Source organism: Rhinolophus sinicus, chromosome 2 (genome assembly GCF_057876585.1).
Source record: "Rhinolophus sinicus isolate RSI-liver-muscle chromosome 2, RSI-T2T, whole genome shotgun sequence".
Classification (NCBI taxonomy): domain Eukaryota; kingdom Metazoa; phylum Chordata; class Mammalia; order Chiroptera; family Rhinolophidae; genus Rhinolophus; species Rhinolophus sinicus.
Genome location: NC_142502.1, coordinates 168,184,362 through 168,203,146, shown reverse-complemented (window position 1 = coordinate 168,203,146; position 18,785 = coordinate 168,184,362). Strand labels below are relative to the sequence as shown.

Here is an 18,785-nt window from a genome sequence, read left to right as displayed (position 1 = left end):
AAAAATATTTGATGCATTTCAGGTACTGGATTCTAAAGTTTCCTGCAGAGTTTAATCTGGACCTTGGTTTGATCCGTATGACTGAGGAATTCCGAGAAGTAGCTAGTCAACTAGGATATGAAAAACATGTCAGCCTCATGGACATATCCAGCATGTAAGAGTGATGCAAGCTTTTTTCAAACATGATGAGTCCACTGCATGGGGTGGGGTGGGGGGACTTGTGATGACCCCACTTGACCTCAATCCATACCATTTCAGAATCAAGGGGTGCTTCTTTCAGGAAAGTCTTGCTGTGATGAGCACCATTGGATGTAGTTCATCTCTCCAAGCTTCTTTATTTGTAAAATGGGGATAGTACCCTTCTCATAGGGTTATCATGAGCATCCAATAAGTTCATAAGATAGCATGTGAAAGTATTTGGCACATAACAGATGCCCAGTATTTACTGAATCTAGTTACTGCCTCCTAGGCCCGTGCCACTCATAGTGTAGTCTATGGATTGGCAGCAGTGGCATCACCTGGGAGATCAATAGAAATGCAGAACCTCAGGCCCCATCCTAACCCTGCCGAATAGGAAACTGCATTTTAATAAGCTCCTCAGATGACTCTATATGCTCATTCAAGTTTGAGAAGCCCTGTAGCGTGGTACATCTGAGGTTGGCCTGACGCTGTATAAATGTTGATCATAGTAGCGCCATGAACTGGTTAGCTCAGTTATTAGGAACAGTGTTATTAGGCTAGTGTTCTATATCAACTAGTTAAATTTGCAAAGAGACAACTATTTTTTTACCTGAACTTTGGTTATCCATCTTGCAAATATATGCTCTTGTGTCCGGGCATTCGTATTCTAGCCTATTTTCCTAGACTACTTCAAATGTGATCAACAGTGAGTGATCCAGGAATCATGAGGGATGTTGTTAAAAATACAGATTATTCAGGTTCATTCCCAGTATATCAGAATCTCTGGCAGGGAGGTCCAGGCCTCTGCCTTTATAGCAAGCTTTTCAGATCATCCATATCTTGCTGAAGTATGAGAACCAGCTTCTGGTGGTTCCCATATGCCTTAAATCACTATCTATATATTAATAAACTCCCAAATTTATATACCTGGCCCTGACCTCGCCCTTAGAATCCAAACCTTACCAGCCACAAGAAAGACCAAGTAAGAGTTTCTGGATGGATCAATGCAAACACACCCTGTCTGGAAAAACAACTCAAAGTTTATGTTCTATTGGCGATGGGTCAGTGGTTTTCTCTTCCAATATGCAGGACAGGGCGTTTATTTTGCACAAACCCCTGGAAGTAGGCCAAGCCTTACAGAGTCAGTAGGTTAATAACTTCCATTGAGTGAAATGAGCTTTCGGCACACTGACCAGACTCACTCTTCTTTTATAGTCCTTCCTATGACTGGATGAGAAGAGTCACACAGAGGAAAAAAGTATCCAAGAAGGGAAAAGCCTGTCTGCTGTTTGACCATCTGGAGCCCATTGAATTGGCTGAGCACCTCACTTTTCTGGAGCATAAATCTTTTAGAAGGATCTCAGTAAGAAACTTGACATTTATTCTTCCAAGGATAACAACCATCATGCCAACTTTCCCAAGAGCTGAGTTTTCATCCTCTGAAGTGCTGGCAGCCTCTGTCACTGTGCTCTATTGGAAAAGTGCCTTTAATTCACAGGAACAATCCCTTTCAACCAAAAATAAATATTATCCTGTCTTTATTTTATGGCTCAGGAGCTCCATTTCTGTCACTATTTTCAATGTCTCCTTTCATAGGATTAAAGCATGATTTTCTAAATACTCAGTGGAGATTTAACCATTTGAGGTTTATTTAACTCCACTGATTTCTCCTAAGTGAATGGCTTTTGCTAGGCCCCTCATTTGGGGAGAATAAATATTTATTTAGGTTGGGATTTGTATAAATGCCTAATTATGGGTGTAGGTTGAAATAAGAATTGTAGACTTTGAGGAGAATTTCAACATCAGGTTGTTTGTTTCCCAGGGATGGAAATCCTGCATTAAATCTTCTTTCCTACTCTGTCTTGACAGCATTCCTTCTCTGCATCTCTTTTCTTTTTCCTCCTGACTGTGGTCTCTTCTTAGCCACTTATTCACTACTGACTTGTTATGATAATATTTCCATAGTGGTTTACAAGCAGCCTTGGTCTTTGTCTGGCAGTCCCTCCTCCTCCTTCTTCTCAGAGATGCCAGGGAATGAATTGCGTTGCTCCTTGCAGAGAACAACATGAAGTGAGAAGCATGCATTTCTGAAAAGCTGCTTCTTTTCACTGAGTCATCTTTTCCTTGGAGAGGACCTCATGATTCCCTGCAGGCAGACCATAAGAGGGAATCCCCTGTACTGTTTATATGATAGAAGGTTCATATGTCGTTGATGACATCCATGCTGACTTCCTGAAAATGTGTCCGTTATGTTAAACAGCTGCCTTCCTTCGATTACTACTATTTTTTTTTCTTGAAAAGACTTGACAAAATTGTGACTGGAAATGATTATATGTATTCATTTCCTCTTCTTTAATGTATGCCACTGTGTCTCAAATTTGCCTGACCATTAGAATCACAGTTACGGGTGAAGAATGAAGATTCTTAGGTTCTTCCTCTGGAGATACTGATCCTAAAGTTAGGCCTGAGGTGTTCCCAGAAACCACTGTTTAGCAAATGTCCCAGGTGGGTATTATGATCCAGCGAATTTGGCACTCACTGGAATGTGACTGTAAGTCTTATCTCTTCTTCACCTCACCAACATTGTCATGTGTAATAAAACGCAGCAAAATAACACACTAAAGGTACCTGTATATTCAAACTTGTAAGATGTCATTACAAATGTGAAATGAAAGAAATTCTTATGTTATTATAAAACAATATCTCACCTTTTTCATGCAACCACTCTAATTTTTGATTTTGCAAAGACTTCATTATAATTCAGACTCTCTGAACCTTCCTTTACCAGTTCACCGATTACCAAAGCTATGTTATCCATGGCTGCCTGGAGAATAACCCAACCTTGGAAAGATCTATTGCTTTATTTAATGGAATCTCTAAGTGGGTCCAGTTGATGGTTCTTAGCAAACCAACCCCCCAGCAAAGGGCAGAAGTCATCACAAAGTTTATCAATGTTGCCAAGGTATGCAGATCTTGTATTTACCCTGGGGTTCTTTGAAAATTTGAGACTTTCATTCACTCTACTGAGAAAGGTCATTAAGGAAATTTGGGGTTCACAGTACAAAGAACAATTAAACTATAAATGTCTAATGAACAAATCATACTTCTCTAATGCAAGAAGATTGCTTTTAAGTGGTACTACTTAAAAACATTTTATGTGACTATTTTTCTGTGAAATGATTGATATATTTTTCTAGTGGATTTTATTTGTACTTCATTTTAAAATTGATATTATTTTTCCTAGGTCTTTGTTATTAAGTAGTGCATGCACTCATCTGTAATTCAGAAAGCTCAGAATAATTAAAAAATTGTTACAAAGTATTGATGTTAACATTTTTTATTGCAGAAGCTCCTTCAGCTAAAAAATTTTAATACCCTGATGGCAGTGGTGGGAGGCCTTAGTCATAGTTCCATTTCACGCCTCAAAGAGACGCATTCTCATCTTTCTTCAGAAGTTACAAAGGTACAGTGGATGTGATCCTAATCCCAAGTAAAAAATTCATTTGTAAACTGTTTAGTGGTAGGATATGCTTAACAAATGTCACTCAGAGGGGGAAGTGTTCTTCTTAGACAATGGCAGGTTACACATCAGGTATAAAATAGGAAGGGAATAACCATGCCACCTGGAAAATAGGTTGGGTATTGTGGCAAATGTCCCAGTAAGAATATCTTGAATACTATTAACATGTTGTAGTTGTAAATATTCAACAAATATGTAGTTGGTGCTTCCTACATGATAGGCACTGTGATCCACACGGGGTGCAAGGCAGATAAGATCATTCCTCCCCTCCTCTCCTCAAATGAAGTTATCAAATGCCTGCTTTGTTCATGGCACCGTGTCTGGCACAGTAGAAGATACAATGGAAAGGGGAAACATAGTTCTTGTATAGAAATTCCTCAGATTTATACCTGGGTTGTCAGGAACAAAAGCATATTAAAATAAAAAAAAAAAACAGGGTGTGGAGTTCAGCATAGGGAGTAGAGTCAATGGAATTGTAACAGCTATATATGATGTCAGGGGGGTAGTAGATTGGGGGAGGGGGGTTATCACTTTGTGAGGGGTGTAAATGTGTAACTATTGTTTTGTACATCTGAAACTAGTAAAAAAAATAATGATAGTAAAAAAAATGAACAACAACAAAAAACAGTGATAATTTCTCAAATCAAGATTTCTGCCACGTTTATTTCCAGACCATAATAATAATATTTTTCTTTATTGAGCAGAAAGGAACATTGCATCATTATGAAAAGATTTCCTTGTAAGGGTGTACTTTGCTGTACCAATTAGGACAATCAGCTGTAATTTTTTTTTTACTCTTGAAGTTCCTTAAATAATAAGGAAATGGATCATCTTCTCATATGCCTGGAAGGCTGACTTCAGGCATAGTCTGATCAGAGCTTGGGCTCAGTTGCTCTGCCTTCCTCTGAGTATCAGTTTTGATTTGTTTTGTTTTTTCCATCAGACTGGCTTTCCTTCTGATTGGGCTATTGGCAACAACAGAAAATTATGCTTTCTTGTTCACAAAAAGTGGAGAGAAGGGAAACTCTCTTCAGCCCTGTCCCCATAGAATTAAAGACCTTATTTTTATACAGACTGGATCATCTCAAGTCACATGCTCACCCCTGGACCAATAGCAATTGCCAGAGGAATACAATGTACTGATTGCCTTAACTCTGCGTTCCTGAACCAATCACAAACCAGAGGGGCAGAATTATGATGATGGTAAATCAGAACCCACCCTTGGACCTAAGAATGGAAACAGCTCCATCTGAGTCATATGGGCTGTTTTGGGAAAGAGTAGACTGATCAAAATTAGGGTCGATTAGGAAGGTCTGGTTGCTGTTAGGCAACCAACAATAACTTGTCCATATAAACAGGAGGATGTAAACCACAGAAGTACTGCTGTCTGACCTCAAACACTGTACTCACTCCAAATATGATGGGGCTCATTATGTAAGTGTTTCATTTTCCTTTAGCTTTGTACTGGATTTCAAGTAAAGAGCAAAACAAATTTTAAATGTTGTGAAGAATATGAATTCAACAGAATCTCAATGAGACTTGGAACCACCAGTATATCTTCAAACATTTATTTGAACTCTTTTTCCTTACACATAAAAGAACTGAGGCCCCCCACAAACTGAGGTGACTTGCTCAAGGGCACCCTTCTAGTTGGTGGCAGAGTCCAAAATTATAGCTATCTCACACCTCAGTGTGACTTTTCCTACTCCTTACTGTCCCAGATAAACCTTCAAATAATGTCTCCAAAGCAACTTTCTTGAAATAATTAGGAAATTTTACTATACTACATACTTAATATAATACTTGCTTATACTTGTGAAGTGTAATACTTCCATTAATTGCAAAATACTTATATATACATGACACTATTTAACATCCCAATATCTGCAATAGGTAGGCAGAGGTGTGGGCTATTTCCATGTTGTAGCAGAATGGAACAGGCTGTCCAACTCATAGCCAGGCCTAGTACATTTTTCTTTCTTTTTCCTCGTTAATATTTCCTTGCATCAACATTGGTGCAATTGATACTTCTCTTGGTAGCCGAGGAATTTCCTTGCCACACACTGCAGAACTGGGGGTGGGCAGAAGGGAAAGCTGTCTGAAATCTCTACTTTCCATCTGTTCCCAGAACTGGAATGAAATGACCGAGCTGGTCTCCTCCAACGGCAATTACTGCAATTATCGCAAGGCTTTTGCCGACTGCGAGGGCTTCAAAATCCCCATCCTTGGCGTGCACTTGAAAGACTTGATAGCAGTTCATGTCATTTTCCCAGACTGGATGGAGGAGAACAAAGTGAACATTGTGAAAATGCACCAACTCTCAGTCACTCTGAGTGAACTAGTCTCCCTGCAGAATGCCTCTCACCACTTGGAACCCAACATGGATTTGATCAACCTGCTCACGGTGAGTCCAAGGCTGCACCTTACTTCCCTGCAGATGCATGAGATCTGTGCGAGTAATTCACTAGGGAGAAAGGTTGAATTCAGGGTCACAAGGTGGGAGAAATCTCAAAGGATGAGGGGAGAGGACCCCACACCCTCATTACCACATGGCTTAAGACTCTAATCTCAGAACAAAGAAATATCCCTTTTCTTTGAGGAACCCAGTCTCGACCCCTGCAGCTCCAGCTTCTGGAGTTCTTAGAAAGGCCCTCCAGAGCTGTCCTCAGCCCCTCACTTTTCTTGATCATACTTTTGCAATTATTCAGCTCACTCTATATGTCCTCAATGCATCTACTTCCCTTTATCCTCACTGCACAGCTGTTGCTGAAGCCTGGAGTAATGCAAAAACCTCCTCTGATCTCCCTATCCCACCTCCCCCCAAATGCCAACCTCCTCAAACTCCTGGATATCGATTTGCATTAGATTTTTCTTCTGTTTACATGTCTTATACACGACATGTCCCCAGCCCATCTCACAATACCTGGCATAGGTAGGAAGTCAACAAGTGAACTGAATGCTATATTTAGGAATGGTGGGCGTCAGACAGAAGTTCACACATCATTCATATTTTTCAGCATTTGTGTCACATACCTTTACAGTAGTACCTCAGTTTTTGAACATCTCCGTTGATGAACATTTTGGTTTATGAACGCTATACATTTTATGGATCTATGGTATCATTAGATAGTAAAATTCATGGTAAATTTGTAGTTGTAGGGGTTGATTTTAAAGGTCTGGAATGGGTTAATCCATTTTGCATTACTTTCTATGGGGAAACCATGCCTCGATTTTCGAACGTATCAGAACTCGAATGGTCTTTTGAAATGGATTACGTTCGAAAACCGAAGTACCACTGTATTTTATTTACTTATTATTTTATTAATTAAAAAGTTTTTTTTATTGAGTAATATTGGGAAACAGTGTATTTTTCCAGGACCCATCAGCTCCAAGTCAAATCATTGTTTTCTTTTTTTCTTTCCCCCTTCTTCCGCCTTCCCCCCCAACCCTACTCTGGTTCAAGCTGTTGTTTCTCGGTCTACTTGTGTAAGATACAGCTCCCTGGCACATGCTGGTATTATGAGCCTTGTGCCCCACTCCCAACCACTGGCGGCAGCACACAGCAGCCCACAGCTGCCCACACTGGCCGCCAGCCACTTATGGCAGCACATGTTAGCCCATGGCAGCACACAGCAGCCCACGGTCGCTCGACACTCACGGCATCCGTGGCAGCTTACGCCAACCTCCGGCTGCTCACGACAGCCCAGCTCCAGGAAGAGCTGCTGTTCGTAATCTTAGCTGAAGAGCACACAGCTCATTGACCCATGTGGGAATTGAACCTGCAACCTCGGTGTTAGGAGCACAGCGCTCCAACCACCTGAGCCACTGGGCCAGCCCCAAGTCATTGTTTTCAATTTAGTTATGGAGGGCACAGCTCACTGGTCCATGTGGGAATTGGATCGGCAACCTGGGTGTTATCAGCACTGCGGTCTAACCACCTGAGCCAACCGGCCGCCCCTGCACATACCTTTAGCTGGTCTTCAGGTTCCTAGCACTTGTAGACACAACAGGTGTGTAGAAGAGAACATTTCCCATTGGCTGCCTCTTTGTCAGGGGAAAGAAGCATAACCAAATTCTCACCCTTGCTGAAACAAGTGGAGTGGCAACTTCCCTGTTTGGGTTTGTAACACGGTAGCATCTGAAGCTTGGCTGCACTACTGAATGGACTGTTTTCCTTTAATGGACATGGAAAATGAAAACAATAACCTTTCTGAAGCTCTGAGAGCCTAAATCCCCTCGCTGCATTGGAGGAAGAGTGTGGTTCCTAGACCTTCTCACCAACTGTTCCTAGAGCACATGGTGGTTCACCAAAGACGAGAACCCCTACGGGGGGTACACAATGATGCCAGCTGCACGCTTTGTATAAAGCAGAAGTGGCCAAGGCACAGAAACATGAATCTCTTGGGGTTGAGTTTGTGTGACAAACAGTAAACACACAGACTTTCTCTACTGGGGGGAAGAAAACCTCACAATAATCCAGGCACCTGCATTTATTAATCATTTGCCATGTAAATCTGTTTCCATGAATAAGAGACCAGAGTGGCAACCTCAAATAGACTCCAAAGCCACAGGCAGATATAGGTGATGTCTGCAGACCAGCCTAGGTTTCATGTGTCCCGGCTGTCTCCATGATGCTTGCAGAGGAAACATCACAGAGCAGGGACCTACACTTAAGATAATTTCTCAGTCAGACAAAAGGTAATGACAGATTAGGGAAATTAATTCTGTATTATAAATGTAGCAAGTGACATCATGACAGATATTTAGAGAAATATTGAAAGATTTTTGAATGCAGTTTTTGGGGTGCAAATTGAAAATCTGAGCTCTAGAAATAAAATCTAAGAAATAATTTCCTTTTTACTGGGAAGAAAAGGGAAAAGAAAAAGACACAGTCTCTCTCTCTCTCTCTCCCTCTCCCTCTCCCTCTCCCTCTCCCTCTCCCTCTCTCCCTCTCCCCCTCCCCCTCTCCCTCCCCCTCTCCCTCTCCCTCTCCCTCTCCCTCTCCCTCTCCCTCTCCCTCTCTCCCTCTCCCCCTCCCCCTCTCCCTCCCCCTCTCCCTCCCCCTCTCCCTCTCCCTCTCCCTCTTCCTCCCTCCCTCTCTCCCCTTCCTCTCAATCTTCCTTTCTTACATTGAAGAAAAATTTAGTACCATGCACCATATTTAGTAATAGTAGTGTTATATAATATAGCATAGTGACAAGATCCTAGAAGGGAGATCACTTTTAGCCCTGCCTCTGCAATTACTTAACTTTGTCTCCTTGCTAACTATCCTTGACTTTGGATTTTTCCAAAGGATTTTGTTCTCATTTGTGAGGTCACTTCCAGCTCTAAACTTCTGTGATTCTAGATGTAAAGCATGATGGAGCCTTGAGAATAAGGAACCAAGTGTCAACGTGATTCTGTGGTTCCAGCCCAACTGTTCATCAGGATAGCACAGTCCCTCATATGAGTACCGATCATCAAGCCAGTTTCTATTTAAAAACAAGATCCTTCCTCTCTCCCCACAACAGAATTACATATTTATTCTTTTTGGTCACAGCTGCCTGTGGATTAATCTCCTCAGAATGAGGATACAGGAGACTCCCATGAGAGTCTCTCACTAGAGCCCAGTGGGCATTTCATGAAGCACCTACATGTGGGACTAGAACCATCTGATTGACCACAGCTGCCCAAATGCATGTGAGGGTGTCTGTAAGTGCAGCATTTGAAGGGCAATTCATTTTGCACCAAAACTCTAGGTCAAGTTTCTGCCTGAAGTGATTGTTTGCTTCTAAACATGGCCCCAGGTGAGGAAGCCAATATATGATTGAGAGCCCTGGAAGACAGAAAATGAGAAATCTTAAGTTAATCAACAATCAATAAATGCCTGCTCTGTTCCATAGGCCATGTAGCAATGCTTGAACTTTCTGTAATAAGTGATTATAGTTTTCACAGCATTTTTCATGTATTTTTTTTTCAGTAGATCCTCACAAACACCCTGTGATGTAGCCTGGACAGAGTGTATAACATCACCCCTGCCCCTTTGTATTTTAAGAATGAAGAGATTGAGATTACTAAAGGACAAAAGGCTTGCGAATGGCAAGCTTCTAAATCCCAGCTTGGTTTCTCTCTCTCTGTCTCTGTCTCTCTGTCTCTCTGTCTCTCTCTCATTCTCTGATGGACATGTACTTTTGTAATGTGGCAGTATTGTTGACATTTATTTTATTTTACATTTGTAAAAATTAAATAATCTCTGTCTCTCCCTCTGGATTTGTAAAGAAGGAATTAATTACACAACAAAAATCTATGAGGGCAGGGATGATGTATGCCATTTTAATCACTGTCACCTTAGCCCCCTGAATGGCCCTTGGCACGTGAGGAAGGAGCACCACACCACCAAACTGCTGGGGTTTAGATTGTTCTTCTTTTCAGGAAAGATCTGGAGAAGACATTTTTTTTTTTTTTATTGGGATCCCAGTTCACATACCAGGAGATTTAAAAGCTGATGCTTCTCATTTCATGATATATGAAATCGTCTAATTCTTTTCATAATATTTTTAGATCTATCAGTTGCTTTTACCGTTCTGAGTATATGCAAATAATTGGAAAGCCCCTGTATTTTTACAGTCTCATAAGAAAAAAACAGAAGAAGAAAAATTTCACAAATGGAGATAGTTTGGTGACCAAGTATGTTTTATGTTACAGTTCCCCAATCCCCAGACCATGTAGGTCCTAATGTCCAGACTGAATCCACAACCATCTTTGCCGATAAGCTTGGGTGTAACGGAAGCAACCTCAAACAGTGACTCAGAACATTTTTCAGATCAACAAATTCAAAAGAAGTTACACACTCTTGAAATCCCATTGAATATTCTTGAAATCCCATCGAGAAGCTGCCTATATTATAAAAATGGTATAGGAAGTAGACGAGGTCACACTGCAGGGTCATAAAACCCAGAAGAGATCGGAGAAGGGAAAGTAGGCTCACGGCTGGGAAAACACAGAGTCGGCAAGACTAACCCAGAGAACAGCTTCACCTTCATCGATGAGCACAATGGCATTTGGCTGTCGAAGTGACCGGAAGCCACAGCCTACAGTCCCCATCTGTGCGGCTCTCTAAACAAACCCCATTGGACACATGAGCTAGTTTAGTCTTCACAGCAGTCCTAGAAGGGATGTATTCTTTATGATTCTCATGTTACAGATCTGGAAATTGAGATTCAAGATGGTTAAGGACATGCCCAGTTTCACACCACCACTAATAAATGGAGAGCAAACATTTGGAGAAGATCCATCATAGGCTCAGATATCTGTCCATTTGACATATGAAAATACCCTAGGATATTCCGTGTCTTTTGAGAGAGCATCTCCCTTACTTAGTGTGTGGTTTATTTGAATTTCTGGTCAGAGGTTCTGGCACTGCTGTCATCACCTCTCCAGCAGATGCCAGCACCAGCCATTAGAGTTAAGAGGACAGGAATATGCTCAACAAAGTCCAGATTAACTCCTAGTAACAAGGAATTCAGAAGGAAGAAGTCACTTGGCTTTTCTTCTATGTATGTAGCAGTCACAATGCAAGGCAACAAGCTGGGGCAGGGAATACAGAGGTGGAAAAGGTAGATGCGCTGCCTGCTCTCATGAGGCTTAGAGACTAGCAGAGTCTTCTATTGTGGAATTACAAAATGGGCAAGTGCCTTCAGCAGATGTGTTTTATTGGGTTACATGGAATCAGAAAAATTTTTTGTTATTAGTTGCCAGTGTTTAGAAATTGGGATATTTCATATAAAACTCCAGATTTCTGACTTAACTAACCTGAAGACATGGCAGTTGTCAGGATGACAACCATTTGCCTTAGCTGAGTAGTGGCTGCCTCTCATTCATCAGAGACCCCACCATTCCTTATTGCTTTCCTACCCCGGAGATCTAGTGTCAGATTCCACCTATCATCACATATTTTCCTTATTGTTGAGCTAAGAGGAAAGATCCCCAAGTTAATTACATCTGCGGAGACCCTTTTCCCAAATAGTGCTTTGTTATACCAATATCTCTATCAAAATATTCCTTTTACACATCCCACTTCGCTCTTTTTTTATAATGGGATGTCTCCTTAAGGCATTAGTTTGTGATGTAGGGATGGTCCTTTCCTGCAAAAAGGCAGAGCCCCTGGATGTAGGAGTGACTGCTGGTCAAGAGAAGGTGGATACAGTGTCCATTCTTTGTGAGTAGGATTTTCATGATTGGAAATAATGCTGAGGCAATTTTATAGTAAAGTCAATTTTATTATATTTAGAAAATACCTTTAGGTGACAAAGTCTAGGTAAAGCAGTATATGACCTGATGCATGAAATCCTTAATTTAAATGTTATATTTAGTAGCTAGAACAGTGACTAGAATGATCCCTGGCCCATATTAAGTGATCAATAAATATTTGTTGAGTGAATGAATTAATGATTCAAAATGCCAATTTGTAATATCAATTTCTTTTTAAAATGAGCTAGAACAAGATAAATCCTTGAAAGATATCCTTTGCCTGTGAATTTTATCTTGCACCCGCCTAAGCTCTATTTCCCCTCACTCTATACCCATATACCCATAAAAAACAAGCCTTATCTTTAGACAAAATGTTAGAGGAAATTTTTCACACCTAAATGGTCAAAGAAAGGACAGGCACTTGGTTATCTTTACTGCTGATGAAATGCTATGATTCGTCAGTTGTCTTAACATTGAACACAGGAATTACCCAGGCTTATTTTAAGTCTCATGACTTCTGTTTCAGGTGAATGAGATCATGCATTTTAAGGTTTTCTAGATTTCACCCATGCTCTCCGATGTTGGTCTTGCTGTCCATGCCTCCCCTGATGTTCCTTTCTCTCTTTCTTTGTCCAAGTCCTCCCAGTTAGGACCCAATCCATAAGCTTCTGTGAGAATCAATCCTGATCATTTCTGTCTTCAGTGACCCTCACACATAATAATAATATTAGTAGTAAGCAATAATTATAACAGTAACATCAACAACACCAAAGTACATTTCTCGAGATCTTGAGAAACTGTATACCAGGTTCTGTGTGAAGCATTCTGCTTTACAAGCATTATTCCATTTGATCCTGACAAAAATCTAATTCAGTAGGGACTTTTCTGACCATGCCCATTTTACACATATAGAAACTGATTGTCAGAAGGAAAGAACTGGCTCAAGGTCACAGAGCTAACCAGTGGCAAGTTCAGCATTTGAACTCAACTCCAAATTCTCTCCCTCAGGCTTTATACACTGCCTCCCTGAACAATTTCTCAAGCATTTACAGTGGGGCAACTTACTTCACATTTAGCATGTATTGCCTTTTGTTGATATAAACATATCTTTTTTGTGGCCAGTTCCTATTTATTCCAATAAATTGTCAAGCCCTTCAGAGCAAGAATGATTTTACACCATTTTATACCAGGACTTAACACAATACCCTAAAAGAACAGAAATCTATTCATCGCTCCTTTATTTCTACAGTCTTTAATCAAAGCTCTAACACAGCTTTTATTGCATTTACAAATCTTACTTTATGAATCTGCCTCTGCTTCTCAACATCATAGGTGCCTTATGTCCAGCTCAGTGCTTAGAAGCTGCTCAATAAGTATTACTGAGGAACTGAGTCAATGGTTCTGGATGCTGATGACCACACGAGGTTTAAGTTTTTCTCTTTTCAATTTCATTTTCCACCTCTGCATGCCATCTTTGTACTGTTCTGCATTCACTCAAATGATTAGACATTAGGCTTAGACATCCAGTTTGAAAACTATTTCAGCAGTGTAAATAAATATAATCCAACATCATTATTTATCCCTTCTAATTTGTTGTAGCTTTCTCTGGACCTCTATCACACAGAAGATGATATTTACCAACTGTCACTGGTGCTGGAGCCTAGAAATTCTAAATCGGTAGGTAATTGCTTTCTCTCTAAGGATCGGTGTCAAACACCATGGTTTGTCATGTACAGTAGTTGGCTGTTACAGTGGTGCTTTGTGACCTAAAGATTGAAGCATTTAAAAATCTATATTATTCCCATTTTAGCAATGAAACAGTTTAGCCCTGACTGTTTGAGAATTATTTCTTTACATAGGTTAATAAAGAAAAAGAACATTTGCAATTACTCTGTTTTATTATTGATCTAGGGGTTGTGTGTGCTTGAAAATTCACCTACGTATAGGACCAAAAAAAAGTGAACCATAACTCATCTTATTGAAGATCATTTAGATCCTTCCAGGCTTTTAAAAAAATCCCATTGAACATAAAATTAGAATTTATAAATTTTAAATACCCTGCTCATAATTCACAAATTTCTCTATTAGTGATTACCTCAGCTCAAAATTTCAATATCACATTGGAAAGTGTCTCACTTAATTGATGGCTAACTCTTAGTAAAGAAACATTGTATAATGAGATTGAGGAAACTGCTTTACTGAATGCGCACTACTCATTAGTTTTATCAAGTGGACTGTGTCTTAGCTATGGTTTTGCTCTAATAAAAAATTATCTGAGTGCATTTGAAATTTACAATGAGGATGAGGTTTGCATGTTGAAGGCAAAAGTGTTTCTTTACTTGTTATACTATATCCTGAGACCAGTATTTTTTTTTTTTTTTAATTTTTTAAATAAAGGTCTCATGCTTAGCTCCTTACCAGTTGAACTCTGGGGCATGTTGCGAGCGACTCTAGACCCTAAGTCTATTCATCTGTTATATTACTACCTACTGTGATTCTGAACCATGGGACTGAAAGAGGCAGAATGACTGTTGAGTGCTGTTCTCTGGCACTGGGACAGCATGCACATGAATCTGAGTCAGTTGACCTGGTAGCATCTTGTTAAAATAGTGAGTGTGGTGGTTCCCTAAGCACATTCACCTCCTGCCAGTTCCCAGAAGCCCATCTCCTGGCGACAGTGCCGAACAGAGCTGTGTAGGAAGATATAGCATGAAGGGAAGGGTGGGGACCCAGACTCTGCAAAGTTTGCATGACTAAGAGAGAGCTAGAGAGAAAGGTAAAGTTAAAGGGGAAAAAAAAAGGGAATTCGGAAGTTCCTCCCTCATTGCATAGCTTTGGTATCATGAAGCTGACTGTGGTGTGGTCAGCTGTAGTGCACATGCGCACACAGCATTTCTACCTCTGACACCTTCCTTTACCTATAACCAGGAACCTTACTACATGTTAGGTTGTCGGATGTCTGGCAGAGCATCAAATACACGTTATCTCATTAACTCTGTTAAGGAAACTGAGTCTGGTGGGCACAGGTCTCTGACCATGCCCATAAGTGGGAGAACTGTGGTCTTGCCTCAAGCCTGTCTGCGTGCAACATCTGTGCTTTTCCTACCGCAGGACGCGTGCGCAGTCTGTCCTTTTCCCACCACCCCCTGTATCAGGAACAGGCTAGGAACGACCGAGCACACTTGGCAGATTTGTGCTCTTTAGATTTACTCAGTTTATTTTCAGGATAAATTTTTGCCAATTTTGAGGGACATTTCTATCAAACATAGAAAAGTATTTTTATTGTTTTGTAGAAGAAGTTTCAAAGCCCCTTCCAAGGGCTGAAATCCTATGTATCTTTACAAACACATTTCCCAATCCCTTTCCGTCTCTTCTCTGAGTGGAATGCCATCCTAATTTGTGCCTAACGTTCGACACGTGCTGGGAGCTGGAGGACAAGTTCCGGTCAGGATAATATACCTGAGAGCCTGTAGCATCCGTGCGCTTACCGTGGGTGCCAGCCGACCTCACTTAAACCGTCAGTCCCACTGTGAACCTGTTTCTGTTGATAGTGGCACACTGAGTGCCTCACTAGTTCTTTGTGCTTTACTCTGTGTCTCAGGGTTTTCACACCACGTCTAGGTCAAACTAAATACTTAACAGTTCCGCTTATACAATAGTTAGAGCCAATCAACTTAAATATTTATGTTCTAATGACTTGGTACCCACTTGAAAAAAACATAACACACATACATTGAAATAAAAATAATATTTTAATTTCATTCTTAATCACAATTACTTAGGAATGGATACGTGTGCTTGTTGGGCACCATACAATTTCTTAAATCTTGGAATCAGACTGGATACTGCCACCCTTATTTCTTGTTGTACGTTGTTGTTTTCTTGCTTCAGAAATATATGATCATTGAAAGAAATGTAGCACGATCTAATGGGTGACATGTGAACTACTTCAAGCTGGTAGTTCGTATGGTGTCTGACTAATATTAGATATCACTGTATTTCCCTTGGAAGTTTGAAATATCTTTTGTATCCCTCTGAGTTCTGTTTTATCTATTTTGTATTATACAAAATATGTATGGATTTTTATATAGGTGTTTAAAAATGTTTTAGTAATACTTGGGAAGCTTGGGTAGGAGTTTTAAATGGTCTGGGAGAGCAATTAATATCTTTTTAAAATAATAGAATCTAGGCTGTTGCTAAACAAAATGCACTATCCAAATATGTACGCAGTTACAGATTAGATTCCATTGACAAAAGTTTGTTTTCAAAACATTTAAGTGCTATATAAATGCAAGTTTTTACTGGTATTATTAATATACAAAATGTGTATGTCTTTCTTAGTGTCCCTGGTTCTAATTGTTCAAGGCCCCAGATAAAACTGAAAAATGTGTGTGTTTTCTGCCAGCAGCCTACCTCTCCTACGACACCCACGAAGCCTGTGGTGCCCCTAGAGTGGGCATCAGGAGTGATGCCAAAGCCAGACCCCACGGTCATCAACAAGCACATAAGGAAATTAGTTGAGGTAAGTGGTTGAGGGAGAGTAAAGAGTGAGCACTAGAAGGCCCCTTTCTTTTTCCAGAATATTCTGTAGTTGCCCAGGAATCAGATGGAGTCCATGAAAACAGCCCCCTGGCAGGTAACAGCATTTTAGCATACACTTAGCTCTACCTGGCTTCAGCCTCTGGGGGAGAGAATCTCCCCAAAAGTCCCCCTTTCCCCTTCTTGTCAGTCTGTTCTCAGTTGCCCAAATACTCTCAGATACGTACTTTCAATTCCTCTCTTTCTCCAGCATTTGACACCTCTGCCGTTGCCCCTGCAACTTGAGGGACTATTTGGGAATTAAAATCTCATTAAAAACCCACATGAGTCACCATAAGATGCCCAATGCATTGTTTACCTGAGGGTAGGAAAGATCCTGTAAGTTGGATATTTTTCTCTTGCTCTATGTATTTTGGGATCAGTGACACAGCAGCACAATGCCATTTAGGTCAGAAATACCATTTAATGAAGGGTCAGGCTCTGTCAGAATTTTCCATGTAGAAAGAGGAGTAGAAGCACCAATGTGGGGAAAATCTCAGGCACTAGAAACTGTGATCCCTGATTAAAATTTACTTTAATAGATGGGTACAACCTCTGACACAATAGGATTGTGTCTGTGGGATACCGTGTACTTTTTGCTGAGAACGGATGTTTAAAGAAAAAGAATGTTCTACATCTTGGATCATCGAGGAAACTGTGAGGCACTAGAAGAAGTTATATGGTGCATGTGAGGCAGCAAGGAAAGGTGTGAGGGAAGGTGATGTGATGATGTGGTAGTAACAGACCCAGCTTGGAACCAGGGAAGGTGGGTAAAGGATCTGTGGGAGTAGTGGGGTGGAGTTGCAGCTAAAGAAGGTCTGAAATCAAGAAGTGCAAGACAAATGGAACTATTCTCTCCCCCACTCTCCTCTCTGCTTTTCTCTGAATGCTCATTCCTTTCTTTGCAGACTGACTTTCTTTGCTCCCCATCCACACTGGGGAGTCTGTTTCTCCCTTCCACTCTCTTTCTCTCCGTCCCTCTCCCTACCTCCCTCCATCCCTCCCTGCCTCTGTGCCTCTTATACCTTCTCTCTTCTTTCCAATTCCAATTCCACAGGGAGGGTTGGCCCAGTCTGGACAAATTACCTACATTGGTTTAATCAAATGAAAGACTGAGTTTTATTATGAATTTCCATACTAAATTTTATTCCACAAAAAATCTTGTACTTTCAGTATAAATGTGGATATTAGACTATAAACAGTAGGCACTCCATAATAGCTAAATTTTAAAGCAAGTTTGGTTGTAGATAAATATTGATATTGGGATTACAACAAAAAGTAATGCTTTGTGATTTTGTACAATTCAGTTATCTATAGACAATTTATGAGTGTTAAACAGTCATATTTTAATTAAGTAATTTGTTCATTCGTACCTTGCCTACTTCCCAAAATATTACTCCTGAAGCAGCTTGCAACATAAGGCAATACAGATAAAATAGAATAGACAGAAACCATTGGAAAAAGGGAGAAAGATTTATTATAACTGGACTGCAGATCAGATATATGTTTACATACCTGTGTTTGCAGGGAGATCTTACAAACCTTTTTGAAAACCCAATTTAGCAGAGGTCAGTAAAAAAAATCTTTTTAATTTCTCTCTGATTATAAAGAAAGTCAGAGTCATAAATATTCAAATATTGCATAAAATATAGAAAATGCAAGTTTTATTTTCAGGCCTTGGGAATTCTACTCTCTAGGGATAACCACTGATAATTTGTAAATTACCTTGTACAATTTTATCCCCCCTATACACACATACACACACACACACACATTTTTGACCAAACTTGTTCGGTTATTTCCTTAGAACAATTCCTAGAATAGAATTACCATGTCAGAGAGTAAGCACTGAATGTCCTCCAAAAAGACTGGCTATTTACTTCACCAACTTCATATGAGAGTGCCTATTTTCTCAGACCCTAGGAAATTACCAATTATTTTAATGTTTTCTAATCTAAGAGGTTAAAAAAACACATTTCATTTGCATTTCTATTATTATTAGCAGAATTGAGCATCTTTTCATGAATGTATTGGCCATTTCTATTTTTACTTTGGTGATTGCCAGTTTTCCTTTTGTGTCTTTGCTCTCATATATGTTGCAAATAATTTGTTGTCATTTATCTTTAAATTTGTTAATTGAGCTTCTTTGATTCAGATATTTTTCATTTTATTGTAATAAATTATTTTTGTTTATGACTTCTGGCTTTGATGTCATGCTAGGAAAGGCCTTTCACACTCAAAAATTACAAAACATGAAAAATAATTTCATGTATTTACC

General features: G+C 40.1%; 1 protein-coding gene across 2 annotated transcripts in view; it reads left to right on the top strand.

The window, feature by feature from the left end:
- Positions 1 to 18,785, top strand: part of RASGRP3 (RAS guanyl releasing protein 3) — a 66,769-nt gene that overhangs the window by 33,805 nt on the left and 14,179 nt on the right. Inside the window, exons 6-12 of one of the 2 annotated variants that reach the window (XM_019741830.3) lie at positions 23 to 154; positions 1,396 to 1,543; positions 2,969 to 3,142; positions 3,527 to 3,643; positions 5,829 to 6,104; positions 13,529 to 13,606; positions 16,335 to 16,451. In XM_019741830.3, the coding sequence (XP_019597389.1) occupies positions 23 to 154; positions 1,396 to 1,543; positions 2,969 to 3,142; positions 3,527 to 3,643; positions 5,829 to 6,104; positions 13,529 to 13,606; positions 16,335 to 16,451 (1,042 nt within the window). The remainder of the gene's footprint in view (positions 1 to 22; positions 155 to 1,395; positions 1,544 to 2,968; positions 3,143 to 3,526; positions 3,644 to 5,828; positions 6,105 to 13,528; positions 13,607 to 16,334; positions 16,452 to 18,785) is intronic. The other variant, XM_019741897.3, reaches the window with a different exon arrangement.